We start from the raw sequence: 17,408 nt of genomic DNA, 5'->3' as shown, positions 1-17,408 counted from the left end.
CTTCCCCCCGCGGGAGAGAGAGAGAAATTCTCCTCCCCAATCCCACTTGTAGCCCTCATAAACATCCCTCACAACAGTACAAAAGCGCGTGATTTGATCCCCATCGCGGGGCTGCCCGCAGCGGAGTCTCGAACCCGCAGCCCCGAGCCTCCGGGGCGGGAGAGAAGGACGCGAGGCAGCGGCCCAGTCCTTGACGCGCGGTGCATTGTGGGCCACGCACTGTTGTGTGCAGGAGCCGCGGAGGCTGCCGGGAGCGGCGGGAGGCGGCGACGAAACTCTGAACGACGGCGGCGGCGCGGAGCAGGAGGAGGCGGCGGCGGCGGCTGAGGGCCCGGCTTGGGAGGCAGCAGCGGCGGCTGGACTCGCTCAGCTTCTCCTCGGCTCCACCAGCGGGACCCTCCCAGGCCAGAGGCCGCCGCCGCGGGACGGAGGACCGCCGAGAGAGCAGCAGCGCCGCCGCCGCCGTGGCCACCTCGGATGCGGAGGTGGCGGCAGGAGGAGGCGGAGCGACCTGCGGGTGGGAAGGCCGGGCTCGAGGGTGAGGGGCGCTCGCCTCTCTCCGCCGAGGCCTCCGGGGAAGGGAAGCGAAGCCCCACCTTCCTGCCCCCTCTTCTTCCTCCTGGTGAGGGGGGAACCTCCGAGGAGAAGCAGCTCAACTTCGGGCTCCCCCCCCCCCCACTCCCAACTTTTCAGCCGCTTCTGCGTTTTATTGGTTTCTCCATCCAATTTCTACACTTTGGGGTGGGGATTAAGGATTGGGGCTGCTCCCCCCCCCCTTTTTTTTAACTTCCAGGGAAGATGCCCAGAACGGTTTCTGCGCCCCCTTGAAGCTTCCCCACCGCACACGCCGCCACCCCCCGCCGCCTCTCTCTGAAAGAAAACAACCAACAACCCGCTTAAGAGGAATTATAAATGCGGGACAAGAGACCCGAGAAGCTGAAAGAAGGAAAAGTTCCTGCGCTGCCTAACGAGAGGCGGGTTGGAGGAGCGCCCTCCCAGCTCCTGCGGGAATAGAGAAGTTCTCCCAACTTTTTTGGTATCTTCGGGTTTTTTTAAGTAGCGCCATCGTGACCTAAAGTGAGCTTTGTATACTGTGCACTGTTGATTGATTGTCGGCCTAGAAGCACTGAAAACAGTTGGCCCTTTTTTTTTTTTTTGGCCACACGCTTCTCCTAACCTGGCTTTTTTTGTAAGCCAGGATTAGATAGGAAGGGAGCTTGCTTGAAGACTGGGCTGTTCCGTATCTTGCTGCTGCTGCTGCTCCTGTTGGACCATCTCCTTTTCCAAGCAAGATTATTTATCCTCTTGTTTGCGGTTCAAGGATTATTTAATGAATGGATTTTGTAGTCAAGCTGGATGGCTGCTCTACCATTTGAAATGTTTTTGGAAATCATGCCGAGTTGCTGAAAAGAGCTGATATTGCTGGAAAATTTTAGCCTCTGGCAAAGCCTTTTTTGTTCACCGACCAAGGTAAATGAAACAATGGAAGCTTATAAATTATATTAGTTAGCAGCTATAAAACATGAGATAACTAAGAGAAAAGTAACTACATACATTCCACATTGATTATGTTGATTAATGCCTAAGAATTATAAATGAAGTTTTTCATTATATAATCATAAACGTATGCGGAGTGGAATTGGTCCCATTGCATGGCCCTTGAGAAAATTGCTTGCTTATGTTTAGCTCAGTCTTTATGAACATCTAAGGAAGGATAAAGGACTTTATTAGATGAACTCCTTAATTTGGTTGGCTTTAACAGAAAGTTAGCTGTTCAGTTTTGTCAGGGAACAGACACATTTACTCAGGTTTTTTTGTACTTTTTGTAATGCTGTACTGAAGTGTATATGTCCACATACATATTAAAACTTAAAGAGCTATACAGTCACTATTATTAAAATAGTTTAACATGTGCTTTGATGCTTTTGTGTATTGTTCCCATGGTGGCTTTTTGTGATGCATTGTAGGGTCTAGTGATGCTGTATTGCTGTTAGTGCTTTGATCTTCTGCTTGTTCATGAGGTTGCTTTTTGTGTTGTACTTCCTAAGAACCTGCCTGCTTATTAATTATCCAACTGCAAAAAGGCTCTAATGCTACTTTAATGGCAACAAATTTCTGTAATGGAGATTGTGCAGCTACAATAATAAGCTCATGTAGACAGTAAAACCTAGCTAGCTTTCATGAGGGCAGAGGACAGTTTTAAGAACCTGGGGGTACCTATTTTTGCATATAATTGATTGTAGTTCTACTGTAGATCTTTGATTTTATATGCATCATAAGCTTGCTTTTAGGTTTTGTACTAGATACAGGATAGAATGCATGCTTCTTAAATCAACGCATTTACATTGCTTAATAACTACTGCCTGTGGTTCTATACTTGCAATGCAGATTAGATTTCCTAATCTCACCCACAAATATGTGGGTGATTCACCCCTATGCCTCTAATAACTTCAACAGGATAAAGTGTGTTGAACAATTGTGTTAAGTGAATCTGAGGACCTTAAAGGCATTTGGTTCTGTCAGGTTAGAGGTAATGTAGCATAAGAATCTTGTTAGAAGTAGCAAGTCAGAAAATGAGGTATTGTGTTAGCAGTTAGTACTAGTAATACGTATTTGTTTTATACTTAGCTCATAAACGTCATTTGACGTGACACAGTTGTAAAGACACTGATAACAAACCTCCACTGCTACATTCAGATAAGTTAAAGAGGTTGTGGGGTACTTTGTCATTGGGGAAGACCACTGCACATAAAAGCTCTGTTACTCTGGATTTGTATTTTTTGCCATGTTAATGGTATAACTAAATGTCTTAAATTTCATTTCAAGATGATGTGCGAGGTGATGCCAACTATCAGTGAGGCAGAGATTCCCTCAGGGGGAAGTGGAAGCCATGGTTCAGGTTCCCCCTTACAGTCGGATGCTGATTCCCATTTCGAGCAATTAATGGTATCCATGTTGGAGGAACGAGATCGCCTTTTGGACACACTGCGAGAGACTCAAGAGACACTAGCATTAACACAGGGTAAACTGCATGAAGTTGGTCATGAAAGGGATTCACTACAACGACAGCTTAATACTGCACTGCCACAGGTATGTTTTTTTAATATATATATATAAACAAGCAAACTTTGATATCATTAAACTTTAGATCACTGTCTTCAGGAATTAACATGTGAGTTAAATGAAACACTTTAAAGAGCCCATAGCATGATTTTTTCCTTTGCTTAGTGAAATAATACAGGAAATATGAGACAAAAAGTTTAATGTGAGCAAGAAAACTTTGAAGGTTGCTTCATACTGCACTGTTGTTGCAGGATAGACTCTCGGAACCTTGCAAATTTAGCTTTAGGTGGCTTTTTAGCTTTTTTAGAAGTAACAGTTTGTAATCAAGGTGGCCAGCAAGATTTCTAAGGCTAGAATAAGCAAACCTTTTGTGTAAGGTTTGTAGTAGTGTAAGTAGAGTGGTGGTGTTGTAGTGTAAATTGACAGAATTGATTGGCATTAAAGGTGAATTGCTTTACTCTTAAAGATATCTAGGGTTCATCTTTAGAGAGGTGGAATTAAGCACATATAGAATCTGAGCAGCAACTGGAGGGATTATAAATTTTAAAAAACTACAATTCTGGTTGTGCCCCTATTATTTCTTGAGTGGGAGAGGGAGAATCTAGAGGTGTCAAACATAGTGAACCACTGTTCTTCTCCATATTAAGAAATTGTCATCTTGATCATTCTCTGTGCCAGGAGAGAGCTGTAGCAGCAGTCATAGTTTGCAGTCAGGTTTCTATAGATCAGAAAACAAGCACATTATGGCCCCACCCCTGCACCCTTTGTGTCCTTTTCTCCTGTCAGAGGCTGGACTATCCTATTAACAGCAGCTGCCAGACACTATTCTGTTAGGCTCTCTAGCAAAATAGTGAGCCACTCAAGTGCTAGGGTATCCCTTTCTTTCTCCTGATAAAGAAAAAGCCCAACCTACCTGTAAGAGTTACTGGTCCCAGGATATGTGAGCATCAAAGCTCAGTGGGGTTTGGGATCACGTCTGTGGTCACCAGATGTAGTTGACTCAGTCAGTTGCTGGCATACAATAAGTTTAAGACTTCTGTAATATAGAATCCCTCCAGTTAATGCCAGGAGAAATAGCAACAGATGATTGATCTTTAATAAAAAGGTAAAGGACCCCTGACATGTCAAGTCCAGTCGCGAACGACTCTGGGGTTGCAGCACTCATCTCACTTTACTAGCCGAGGGCGCTGATGTTTGTCTGCAGACAGTTTTTCCAGGTCATGTGGCAAGCCGCTTCTGGCGAAACCAGAGCAGCGCATGGAAACACTGTTTACCTTTCTGTCGGAGCGGTACCTATTTATCTACTTGCACTTTGACGTGCTTTCAAACTGCTAGGGTGGCAGGAGCTGGGACCGAACAATGGGAGCTCACCCTGTTGCGGGGATTTGAACCATAGAGTACATGCAAAAGGTCCCATATTCAGTCCCGGTATCTCCAGGTAGTACAAGGAGAAACCCTTGTCTGAAACCATGGAGAGCCACTGGCAGTTATTGTCAACAATACTACGCTAGAGGGATGAGTGTCCGGGTGGGACCCCTAAATGGCTTGTGATCCAACAACCTAAAGAGAGAGCCTCTGCCAATATCAACTGATCTCAGGCCCTATGATTGGCAGGGGAGACAGGAAATGGCAATAGCTCTCCATGGTTTCAGGTTTGGGTCTCTCTCGGTTCTACCTGGAGATACTTGGGATTGAACCTGGGATCTTTTGCATGGAAAGCATGTTCTCTTCTCTATTGCTGAGCTATAGCCCTTCCCATTAAAAAGCTTCTTATGTTCCTTTCTTAACTGAACCATCATACCTACTTCTGAGATTTGGAGCTGGTTAACTACTTGTTGCCCTTGTGCTGCTTCAGTATTAAGTCTCCTCAGATTATTTGGTGTGTGTTTTTTTAAGCTGCCACTTAAATACTGACATATGTGTTGAGCTTTAATGGAATGCAGAGTCTGCAGAGAAAAGCTCCTTATTTTGGCTGTAGTCTTAAATGAGAACACAATGCATTTGTTATATGTAATTGTTAGAAGAGGATATTTAAGGCTTTCTCTCCCACAGGGATATGTTTGGGGGGGGGAGAGGGTGTATAAGTTTAAGAAGTTACTTTGGAGACTGCCGGGGGAGAGAAACAATAGGATTTTATTTTTGTTTGTATATATGTAAATAAAGAAGCAAGTAGCCCAACTATAGCCAACCTCTTGACAAGCATGCTACAAGTTGATTCCACTGCATAAGACAATACCTCTCTAATAATTGGCATGAGATTACAGTAATATGTTTAACAAACAGTCTTGTGGCACCTTAAAGATGAAGTAATTTATTCTGACATAAGTTTTTGTGGACTTATTTGTCTTAAAGATGCAACAGGACTCTGTATTTGTTTTAAGAGACACTTGTACTTCAACTGGACATGGAACAAATTTTACATCATTACGATCTAAAATAATCAGTACTCAAAAACACCACAAGAAAAGCAAGAAAATAGAAATAGTTTTTCCTTATGTTGGGTCAGATCAGAAAGTAAATAGTCCCTGTAGATCAGTGTAACAAAGGGTCTCAAATCCAGTTTCACTGATGCTAACGAAACACTGAAAATTCAACCTAGAGCCTGATTATATTCAAAGTTTGAACATGGTGAAGCCACTTGGCATTCTTGCTTGCTGTAGAGATTGTTAGAACAACTTTATTTTAAGCAGAGATGGGGAACCTGAGGCTCTCCAGATACTGGGTTGCAACTATGTGTCATCCCTGACCATTGGTCATGTTGGCAAGGGCAAATGGAGTTGGAGTCCAGTAACATATAGACAACCTCAGGTTCCTCATCCCTAGTGTAGGGATAACTTTCATAAATAAATAGCATTACACTGAGAATTTTGATATATTGTTTGCTAGACTCTAGCATTTGAACTTCTTTGGATGTGCATATGGTTGGCTTAATGAAAGTTGAAGATTTAGAGAGGCAATCCTATTGGTTCCTCCCTCCTTCAGAGGGAGTGTAACCCCATCAAGAGCAGGCAACCTACTATCCTTCCAGTCTAGGGAACCATGCACTAACAGTGCCTCAGTCTTAAAGGCAAGCATGTTTTTTAAATGCTTGAAGACAAGAATGGAAATGCTTCTCCAGACTAATTTGTGGCCATTCTTTTAAAAACTTATGCTTAAAGCCAGTGTTAGAAACTGAGATATGAAACCTAGGAGCTAAATGGCACCTTAAACCTAGGTTATGGGTGCAACAACGGAATGTCTAGGCGCACTTTTTATAACAAGAATACAAAGCTGAAAATGAATGAATTGCAACTAAAATCTTATATTCATTTTCCATATGGTCTAGTCCTCATCTGAAGACGGCAAAAAACTAATAATAATAATAATAATAATAATAATAATAATTTATTTATATCCCGCCCTCCCCAGGCTCAGAGCGGCTAACAACAGTAGAAGTAATACATCATTCTAAAACCAATTCATTCTAAAATCAATTCAAAATCAAATTAATGGCAACCATTGGACTAGAGTTCTATGAGGATTACCAAAGGAGGGGGTCAGGCTGTGCCTTGGCCAAAGGCCTGGTGAACAGCTCTGTCTTGCAGGCCCTGCAGAAAGTTGTCAAGTCCTGCAGGGCCCTAGTCTCTTGTGACAGAGCGTTCCACCAGATTGGGGCCACATCGAAAAAGCCCTGGCTCTGGTTGAGGCCAGCCTAACCTCCCTGTGGCTTGGGACTTCCAATATGTTTTTATTTGAAGACCGTAAGGTCCTCCATGGGACGTACCAGGAGAGGCGGTCCCGTAGGTACGAGAGTCCTAGGCCGTATAGGGCTTTAAAGGTTAAAACCAGCACCTTAAACCTGATCCTGTACTCCACCAGTGCAGCTGGCATAGCACCGGGTGAATGTGATCCCACGGCGAGGACCCCGTAAGGAGTCTCGCTGCAGCATTCTGCACCTGCTAGAGTTTCTGGGTCAGTCTCAAGGGCAGCCCCATGTAGAGTGCTTCCCCTGCCTGCCCCCATAATATTCTTAAGACGGTCTCTTCTCCAGTCTTCAGAGAGTGGCTGGAAGTGGGGCGGCAGAAAAAGGCCCTCCTTTCCTTCCAATCTGCAGCTTTAATCTGAAATCTTAGGCACAGTACTCTGTGCTCAGAGCTCAGAAACTGCTCATGCTAATGAAATTCCTTGTCTCAAAACACTTAGAACAATGGGAATTTTGAATGCTGCTTAAAGCCTAGGAAATAAGTTGATGGGTGAATCAAATTCACATGTCTAATTTTAACCTGGACAATGTGTCATGTTGTTTGGATACTCAGCTATTCGTTTCTTTAATATATAGAGGAAAACGACACGAGGGAAACTAGAGGCAACTTATCTAACTTGGTGCTCAGTGCCTAAAGATTACATGTTTTCATAATCACATACAGCTAAACAAGCAAAATAACTGACTACCAAAATAAAAAATGGCAACAACTAAAACTGTACCCATTACCTCTTGAAATTAAGTGCAATATGTATTGAATACATAGGTATGATATTGGGGGTATGTGTTATTTTTGGTTAGTGCATGAAAGTTAGTGTTAAATAGTTTTTATGTGTTTGGTTCTACAATGATACATTTCACCACTAAAGACATATTTATGTAATCTACAACACATGGTGTATTTGTGCACCTGTACTTACAAGTAGAGCTTGTTGGAGGCCAGGGGCAGGAGTCTTGTTAGAATAAAGTTATCAACTCAAACGAAAAAAGCAGATGGTTCCTGACGGGGCCTCCTGGCTGGCTTAGACCTTGGAGGCCTAGGGCAAGTGTACCTGGCTGCACTTCCCTTCATGGACCTGCTTACAGGTGAATGAAAAATCAAGAATTTTTTTTTCTCTTGACATGCAGTTACTAAAATAGGCTTTGGAATTAGTGAAACAATTTTTAAATTGCAGGCATAGAGAGTTGCACTTCTTTATAGGCCTGCAGGATGAGTAATCTCAAGCAGTACTGATTAAGTTGTTGTAAAAGAAATGGTCATAATTGCTGTTACACGACTAATTATAGTGATTTGCTTGTGACACATAACATGAACTCTGCAGAAAAGAATGTTAAAATGTGAAAGGCTTGAATGCCCTTGTATCAGTGTCCCTTCATGTTGTTCTAATACGGTGGTACCTCTGGTTATGTACTTAATTCATTCCGGAGGTCCATTCTTAACCTGAAACTGTTCTTAACCTGAAGCACCACTTTAGCTAATGGGGCCTCCCGCTGCTGCCGCTACGCGATTTCTGTTCTCATCCTGAAGCAAAGTTCTTAACCCGAGGTACTATTTCTGGGTTAGCGGAGTCTGTAACCTGAAGCGTATGTAACCTGAGGTACCACTGTAGTGCAGAACATGCAATACATTTGTCCAAATAGCTATTAACCTCTAATATATTCTAAAATACTGAAAATTTCTTAGTGTAAGCTTCCAATGTTGTCTTTTTTTAAATAGTTAGGCTGTTTTTTTCCAGAATTTGATTGATTTGTTTGATTTAGAATTTCTCCAACCAGGCTTTGCTGTGAATTTTTGTACCCTGGATAAAGAAGGTTGAATCGCAGCAAGTAAGCTGTTAAATGTAGGAACTTGTTTAGGATTAGCCTCTGTGGCATAGATCCCTTTAATTTTTAGGCATATTCTCCCCTTACCTACACAAGTTCTGATGGGAAAGAAGACTTTTCTGTCCACAGCCATCAACAAGTACCCCAAAATATCTCTGTTTAGGCCTACACCATGCCAGCTAAGCTGTGAGTATGCTGAGGCTGCCCTGTGGTATCAATGTGCTACAGCCTACAAAAGTTTTGCCTGCTTCTAGAATCGGTCCCTGCCTGTGTTCTTTCATGATGGCTCAGGTCAGCATGAATTGAGCTCTCTAAAACTTGTAAACTTCTTTATGGCCATGTGGTATGCTTTTGCATTACAGCTGTTGTTGAATAACACAATTAGAAAGAGATATGGAATACACTGCTTTGTTTCTTGAAGAGGAAGAATCTTTTCTCACAGGTGTGGGCCTCTCCCACTCTTGATGAGTAATCCACATTCTTAAGAGGCTGGAGCAACTCCCCTACCAAGAAAAGTTACAAAATTTGGGTCTTTTTAGTATGGAACCTGATAAAGATTCAGGACAGGCAAAAGGATGTAGTTAGTACTTCATGTAGTGCAGGAGTGGGGAACCTTTGGCCCTCTATATGTTGCTGAACTTCAACTCCCACCAGCCCCAGTAAGCATAGCTGATGACCAGGGATGAAATGAATTTAAGTTCAGCCAACATCTGGAGGGCCAAAGGTTCCACACCCCTGACATATTGCACAGGTAAACCCCCACGGGATGTGGTAATGGCCACCAACTTGCCTGGCTTTAAAATAAATGCTGGCAAATTCACAAAAGAGAAGACTATTGGTGGCTCCTGATCACAATAGCTGTTCACTGCCTCTAGTATCAGAGACTGTAGCCTCTGAATCCCAGTTGCTTGAGAGCCTGTGAGAGAGTGCTGTTGTACTCATGTCCTGATTGCAGGAATCCCATAGATATCTGGTTGGCCACTGTGGAAACAGGATGCTGGATTAAACGGCTCTTTGGCCTGATCCAGCATATCTCTTCTTACATTCTTGGTACATGCAGATGTTGTTCATGAGGGTAGAGCAGTAATTCCCAGAGTGCCAGGCAGGGGTGGATCTACTATGAAACTAATGAAGCTTAAGCTTCAGGGCCCCTCATCCCAGAGGAGGCCCTGAAGTGACTTTAGTCCACATTGCTTTAAAAAATGGGGTCTAGTAGACCCAATTTGAGTCTCATGACTCTAATTGTGTTGTATATATTACAACAATATCAAAGTTTGAAAGTCAGTAGCACAGATGTTGTAAAGGTGTGGTGATCTGTCATGGAACAACTCAATTGAAGAAGATAACAGTGGTTACCCAGACCTTGTGGCTGGTTTTGAAGGGACCCCCATATTGGTTCAAGCGTTAGGGCCCCCAAAATGTAGGTCCGCCACTGGTGCCAGGGCCCAGTAGTGTGCTATGAGAAGCTAGTTTTTGTTCTATGAAAAATTAAATATTTTAAGCCTATTCAGTTCCCTATTTCATCTTTGCAAAATTGACTGCTCTAGTCTTGCCTCCTTCCATTTGGCCTCCACAGGTCATGTAATCCTAACATTGGTTCTAAATGCATTTGGCCAATTCAACACCTCCCAATGTAGTGAAGCAGCATAATTGTTCATACTTAGAGGAGGCTTTCTATTAAGTTTCTGCATGAGTCACTGTTCTAGGCATGGCTCCTTCTAGTTACCGTAGGTGATAATCCCAGAACAGTGAGTTATGCAGAAATGTGTAAAGACAGTTCCATTGATGGTGTATAATTCTTGCTCTTAATGAATGGGCCACCAGCTGTTGATGAATTGCAATTTAATCATTCGTCAACATTTGCTATGCCAGCTGGGGCATATGTAGGATGTAGTCCAACAACATGTATGGAGAGCAACAAGTTGTCCACCCCTTCTCTAAAACATAATATTTTCTTAGGGTGCAAGTGTAAAGTGGTCTAATTCTAGGAGAGGGGGAAAGAAGTGGCTCTGCCATCAGTAGTTTTGTGAAGCACTGGGCCAAATATGGAAAAAAATTTAAACACAACATTTATTCTACCTATTCTAGCTATTAAATTATATTAGATGTTGGAGATAAAAATGATAGTGATGAACGCAGTCTAAACCTTACACCTCCAAATAACTACACAGCTTGTTTCAGGAACTGTTTGTGCTGAAAATTTTCTTGCTTACAAGTATACAGGAATGCTAAATTGAGTACATTTTGAACTGCCATGAAATAGGTGACTAAATTCTTGTTTATGAAGTTGGAGGTTACGAAATGCATTTGCATTCTAAGCAGTAATGAACTTGAAAGCTGTAAATGCAGACGGGAGTTTACAACTTACAGGGTGGCCAAGTTCTTTCAGTAATTTGAAGACTTTCAGATGTTATCTGTGTCAACACCTAATTGCAATATTTAAAGCACATTTCCCAGTAAAATGTAATTGGTTTGCACCCGATTTAGAATGTCATCATGCATTGAAAGCTACTATCACTGGCAAAGTTGTATGGCTCCTGTCTTTTGTGGAAAAATAGCTAGGACAAGGTATTCTTAATTCTGCGTCCCCAAACTTTGAAAACATCAATAAAACATGTAACCAACCTCCTGATCACAAATGCCTGATATTGCATAACCCTGTAGAAGAATTCTAGATCTCCGTCCTCTCTCAAAGTGATGACTCTTATTTTTTGCACTTTGGAACAGTTCATGAGCAGCTTGTAAGTCATTAAAGTATTTTAGTTGCTATCCTTCTTCTGCCTGTTGTTTTTGGGAAGCAAGTTTTGTTTAACGTAGTTTAAATAAACCTAATTGCTGTATTAACAAAACTTTAGAAGTAGCACTAGAATCCTTTGTCTTTTCTTTTTTTTATATAAATTATTTATTAAAGTTTTCAGTATTAATACAATAAAAAGAAAATCAAAAAGAAAAAAAGAAAAATATAACAAAAATACAAAACAGAAAATACTTTAAAAAAACACACAAAATTTCAATAGCTTATTTTTCATTAACTTATTTCCCAGACCTCGTACCTCCCTTTTTTGTATCCCAATTCAATTGTTAGTTCAGCAAATCCTTATCAATGTTTTGACCTACTTCTAAACCTTTTTTCCATATTCTCTTAAAACATTACAGCTGAAAACCACTTAAATTCTATCCGACATCACTCTAACATTCATTAATTTTATAATATTTCTGTAGATAGTCTTTAAATTTCTTCCAATCTTCTTCCCTGGTCATTTCTGCCAGTCCCATATAGTCTATCACCTTCATCTGCCATTCTTCCAGAGTGGGTAGATCCTGTGTGTCAGGGGTTCAGGGACAGAGGCACAGGTGAGGGAGGAGACAGAGAGCGAGGGGGAAGAATCCCAGGGTAGCGAGGAAGAGGAGGACGATGACTTGAGGGATTCCATGAGTCTTTCAAGTGAATCGGAGGATTCCCAGAAGGGGGCGTCTGTGGTCAGGCCAAGGGGAGTCACAGGGGGGACTCGTCAGGAGCAGGGGACCAGCGGGGGAACCCAAAGTGGGAGCTGGGAGTCGGGACCGGCTTCTCCGCCAGAGCGCAGTGAAGGGGGTGGAGATTCCAGAGTGACAGGAGAAGCAGGTCCGAAAGCAGAGAGGGAGGGGAGATCGGAGCAAGACATCCTCCCGGAAGGGGAGGGGAGTAGTGCAGGGAGTAGTGTAACTGTCAAGAGGAAGGTTAGCGGTTGCGAACGCGCGCCAAGTTCAAATGTGGAGGCGCGCGGAAGAACAGGGAGCCCGGAGGAGGAGCCAGGTCCCAAAGCACGCAGGAGGGGGGAAGAGCTGTCTGGGGATTCCGCGTCAGGGGAATCCAGGAGGGGCGAAACCCCAGGGGGCAGGAAGACCCTGCGGAAAAGGAAGGAAAGGAAGAGGTGGAGCAGCACAGCCCTCTTAAACTGGTGCAGAGGAGGGACTGACTCAGAGGGGACTTCAGCGGTCTAAGCGTAACAGACGTGGGGCTGCGCGCCTCGGCTGTGGAGCGTACAATGAACTTGAATAAACATTTTTGTATATAAACTGGACTTGGCGTTGGTCTCTTGTGAGCTGGGACCTGAGCCAGCCCTGACACTGTGTCTTCCAGTACTTCGCAATAAGTATTCTTGCTGCTGTTGTGGCATACATAAAGAAAGTTCTATCCTTCTTTAACACCAATTGGCCGACCATGCCCAGGAGAAAGGCCTCTGGTTTCTTCAGGAAGGTATATTTAAATACCTTTTTCATTTCATTATATATCATTTCCCAGAAAGCCTTAATCCTTGGGCACGTCCACCAAAGGTGAAAGAATGTACCTTCATTTTCTTTACATTTCCAACATTTATTATCGGGCAAATGATAAATTTTTGCAAGCTTGACTGGGGTCATTTTCATAATATTCTCTCTTAAGGCATTACATGCCGTAAACTTCATACCTGTGGTCCATAACTGTTCCCAGTCAGCAAACATAATGTTATGTCCAACGTCTTGTGCCCATTTAATCATAGCAGATTTCACCGTTTCATCCTGAGTATTCCACTTCAACAGCAAGTTATACATCCTTGACAAAATCTTAGTTTTAGGTTCTAACAGCTCTGTTTCTAACTTTGATCTTTCCACCTGGAAGCCAATTTTCTTATCCAAATTGAATGCCTCCATTATCTGGTAGTAGAATCCTTTGTCTTTTCTTTGTCCCAAAGTGTAATGTCAGCTGCTCTGTTCCTCCTGTAGATGTCTAATTTTTTTATGTTCTTGATATGGGCATTGCCTAGGATAGCTAGAAACAAGGAGCTACATCAAAAGTAGCTAGACATAACAGCAAGCACTTAAACACTGCATTTTTTAATTATTATTTTGGTATTTGGCAAGTGTTAAATCTGCAGAATGTCCGAAAGTTTAATTCCAGAGTGCCAGCTAGCATTACTGTATTGAACAGTGTGTGCTTGGCATTTCACAAAATGCAAAAAAAGGTTCTTGCTTAAAGAAGCTTATAGTTCAGCAACATTTACCTCAAAATAATTTAGTCTTCAATGTGCATATAATGGTCATTGCCTTTTAATTGTGATGGCTCAGCAAAAATGCAGAATTCTAGTGAAATCTGAAAAAAGAATCTTAAACAACTGGGACAGGGGGTAGAAGGAAAAGGTATGAGCGAATGACAAGTGCTATCCCAGAACAGTTAATTCCAGTTTTGTCAGGAGTGAAATGCAGTCAATGCTTTTAACTACTTCAAAGAATCATTGAAAATTAGGTGGGCTGCTGTTGTTTTTTCCTACTCAGAATTTGTTGAAATAGAAGTACTGGGTATTTCATTTAATATGTATATTCTACTTTGCAGTGTGCATTGAGCAGAGCTATGATTTAGGGAAAGTTCCCTGCTCACAAGTACTGCAGATAAATGCCTACAGCCTTACAAGATCAGCTGCCAACCAAAACACACTATAGGAGAGTGAATGTTTCTATTGTGAAATCCTGGCATACTTTTCTCCATGGGCCCCAGGACCATTCGATTTCACTGAGGGGAACTGTGGAGAAAAAGCTTAATGAGAAATTCAGAACTCTTGGTGCTGAAAAGTCAAATGTAGGCCACTGGAATATGTAAAGCATACTTGTTTCTAGAACGCATTCATAAGGAAAAATGTAGTTGCCACAGGCATTTTTTAGTAAGTTTTCCGATAGTTTTATATTTGCAGTGGTGAGAGGATTTTTGAGACGATACCCCTGGCCACCAAATAGAACAAGAGGTTTTTTGTTGATCAATTGACTGGGGTTTTTAAAACAGGTTTAACAAACAAACAATTATATTGCCAAACAATGGTTTTTTTGTTTTTGTTTTTTTAAAAGGCATTAACATTATGGGAGCAAAGAAGATAATCACCAACAGGTTAGATAGCTATGTTAATTACAAAAACCAAATACAGTGGTACCTCAGGTTACAGACGCTTCAAGTTACAGACTCCGCTAACCCAGAAATAGTACCTCGGTTTAAGAACTTTGCTTCAGGGTGAGAACAGAAATTGTGGCGGCACGGCGGCAGCAGGAGGCCCCATTAGCTAAAGTGGTACCTCAGGTTAAGAACAGTTTCAGGTTAAGAACGGACCTCCAGAATGAATTAAGTTCTTAACCTGAGGTACCACTGTAGCTGTTACTGTGAAACTATGGCATTAACAGGGCTCAGGGTAGTGTACATGGACCTCCCACTGTCCTGTTAGTTTAATAGTTGGAAAAAATCTATGGTATAGTTTAGGTTGAGCATGTGATTGCTGAATGAGTAATGCCTGAGTCAAGGTTTAAATGCAAGTGCCCCTGTTCCTAGCCTTATACTCTATCCTTTAAGTCAGTGGTTTCCAAAAAGGGGGGTCCATGGTCCTATCCCTTGCCTTCCCCCCAACTAGTTTTTTGTCATTTTTTGTGCATTTTTTCAATATATTGGCCAAAATATTTTTGAAATCACACCACAATAACAATTTTGACCCAGCAATACACAGCAATATATTGCTTCTCGCGCGAGGGAGAGCAGGGAAGCCGGTTTCAAGGCACCGCTGATCTGAACTGCCTTCCCTCACACTGAGGGAGACCAGGGCAGCTGATCGCCCTCACTTCAAGGCACGGTGGCACTACCATCCCCTGGCACTGAGGTGAAACAGTGTTTCTCAGTCAGCAGGAAAGCAGCAGCAGGCACAGTGGATGTGCATCTTCACTGGCTGTCACTGCTGGCTGCCCCATGGACAACGGCTTGATCTCCGCGGCTGCTCCTTCCCTCATCCTCACGCCTGGAATCTCCAATTTCAGACATCATGATATATCAGAATACTGCAATGTTGAAAATGCTGCTGATATATCACAATGTTGAAAACCAGATGTTGCTCAGCCCTACTCTGTTTTTTAGTGTAACTAAAATCCTTTGCTTATTCGGGGCTACCCACATTTTGTTCAAAAAATTGCTTTGCAGAGGTAACTACCATAGAGTTATCAAAATTTTCAAAAGTAGGGAGTTCGAGGCTTGGCTTTTGAAAAAGAGGGGGTCCTCTGTAATCAGCTAATTAGGAACCCCTGCTCTAGGTAGTAATAACTGTTTGTGTTCTTGTTTGAATGTACTATACAGTGGTACCTCGGGTTAAGAGCTTAATTCATTCTGGAGGTCCATTCTTAAGCTGAAACTGTTCTTAACCTGAGGTACCACTTTAGCTAATGGGGCCTCCCGCTGCCGCCGTGCCACCGCTGTGTGATTTCTGTTCTCATCCTGAAGCAAAGTTCTTAACCCGAGGTACTATTTCTGGGTTAGCGGAGTCTGTAACCTGAAGCGTCTGTAACCCGAGGTACCACTGTAATGTTATAGTAGGTAGTGGGAAAAGATTTGCTGTGCTACTGGGTTTGCCCTTGAGTCTTTGAATGCTAGAGGCTGTGCTCCCTTTGCTATCACAGGACAGCACAGTGAAATACAAAAGGTCAGCTGACATCCAAACAGTGACATTTTTGGCATATTTGATAATATTTGACTGGTATCAAATAGACCAGGGGTCAGCAACATTTTTCAGCCGTGGGCTGGTCCACCATTCCTCAGACCATGCGGTGGGCCGGACTATATTTTGAAGGAAAAAAATGAATGAATTCCTGTGCCCCACAAATAACCCAGAGATGCATTTAAAATAAAAGGACACATTCTATTAATGTAAAAACACGCTGATTCCTGGACCGTCCACGGGCTGGATTGAGAAGGCAATTGGGCCACATCCAGCTCACGGGCCTTAGGTTGCCTACCCCTGAAATAGACTGTCAGTTGTCCATTGTGTCAATCCTACCCAAGCAGCAACTTTGGCCTGTGTTATAGCTGGAATGTGTTGTGGGAAAGCATGTTTGATTATGTGATGCTTTCTGGAATTATCAAATTTGTATGCACAGCAGTATTTCAACTGTTCTACAGTATGTTTTTTGCTGTTCATTTTGAAAGAGTCCATTTTTAAAAATAAGTAATTGATATCTTTGTGTTCTCGAAATAGTTCATGAGATATGCTTATTTTTATCTGTAAAGATAAAGTCAGAAGTCTAATTGAATAAAAATATGCAAAGCATCTGCAAGCAGTAGAATGACACATGGTTCTACTGTTTGCATCTGGTGTAAATCCAAGAAGTACCCTTGGACAGATGACTGTCTCCAATATGGCGTCAGAAAGTGGTGGGAAGCTAATTTAAGCTCATTCATCTAGTAGTGCTGTCATTTTCCAGTAATGTATACCAAGCTTTTGTACTGGAAAAAACATTTGTATCCAGAAGTGTTGTAATGCTTTAGTTACAGAGTACTACAGTTTCAGTAATCCTAAAACCCAATTTCCAAGATAGCAAGAATGAAGAATGTTTAAAGTAGTTGCCATAAATACTCATAAAAAATTCAGTCAGAAAGATGAAGAAATGAGCCCCACTCTTTAGGTATAAAGAAATTTAATTGAGTTAAATATTTTTACCTGCACATTCCTCAACTTAGTCTGTATTATGTCCCCACATCAGTCAAATTGAGGAAATATATTTTAGATTTCACTCAAAATGTGTTTCATTCAGTCAGTTAACTTTGGACCTGCAGTTTCATAATAGAACACTAACATTTCTAAAGAAGATCTATTGAAGCTTGACAATCACCTCAGTTAAGCTAAGGAAATCTACTATTGTAATGATCTTGCATGTGCTTATAACTGGCTATGCATATTTGAACGCTCTTGTCAATGATCTTGCATGTGCATATAACTTGCTAGGCATATATGAAATATAC

The 17,408-nt window shown here is 42.1% G+C and overlaps 1 protein-coding gene across 9 annotated transcripts in view; it reads left to right on the top strand.

The window, feature by feature from the left end:
- The first annotated feature begins 262 nt into the window (after positions 1-262).
- PPFIA1 (PPFI scaffold protein A1) overlaps positions 263-17,408 on the top strand; it is a 58,135-nt gene continuing 40,989 nt past the window's right edge. For 5 of the 9 annotated variants that reach the window (XM_028728561.2, XM_028728533.2, XM_077929363.1 and 2 more), the window contains exons 1-2: positions 265-1,470; positions 2,827-3,090. In XM_028728561.2, coding sequence (XP_028584394.1) covers positions 2,827-3,090 — 264 coding nt within the window. In that variant the 5' untranslated portion in view covers positions 265-1,470. Of the gene's footprint in view, positions 1,471-2,826; positions 3,091-17,408 lie in introns of all 9 variants that reach the window. The other 4 variants (XM_077929370.1, XM_028728500.2, XM_077929367.1 and 1 more) reach the window with 3 other exon arrangements.

Source organism: Podarcis muralis, chromosome 1 (assembly GCF_964188315.1).
Source record: "Podarcis muralis chromosome 1, rPodMur119.hap1.1, whole genome shotgun sequence".
Taxonomy (NCBI): Eukaryota; Metazoa; Chordata; class Lepidosauria; order Squamata; family Lacertidae; genus Podarcis; species Podarcis muralis.
Note: the sequence above shows the minus strand (reverse complement) of the source record. Positions and strands in the feature narration are given on the sequence as shown.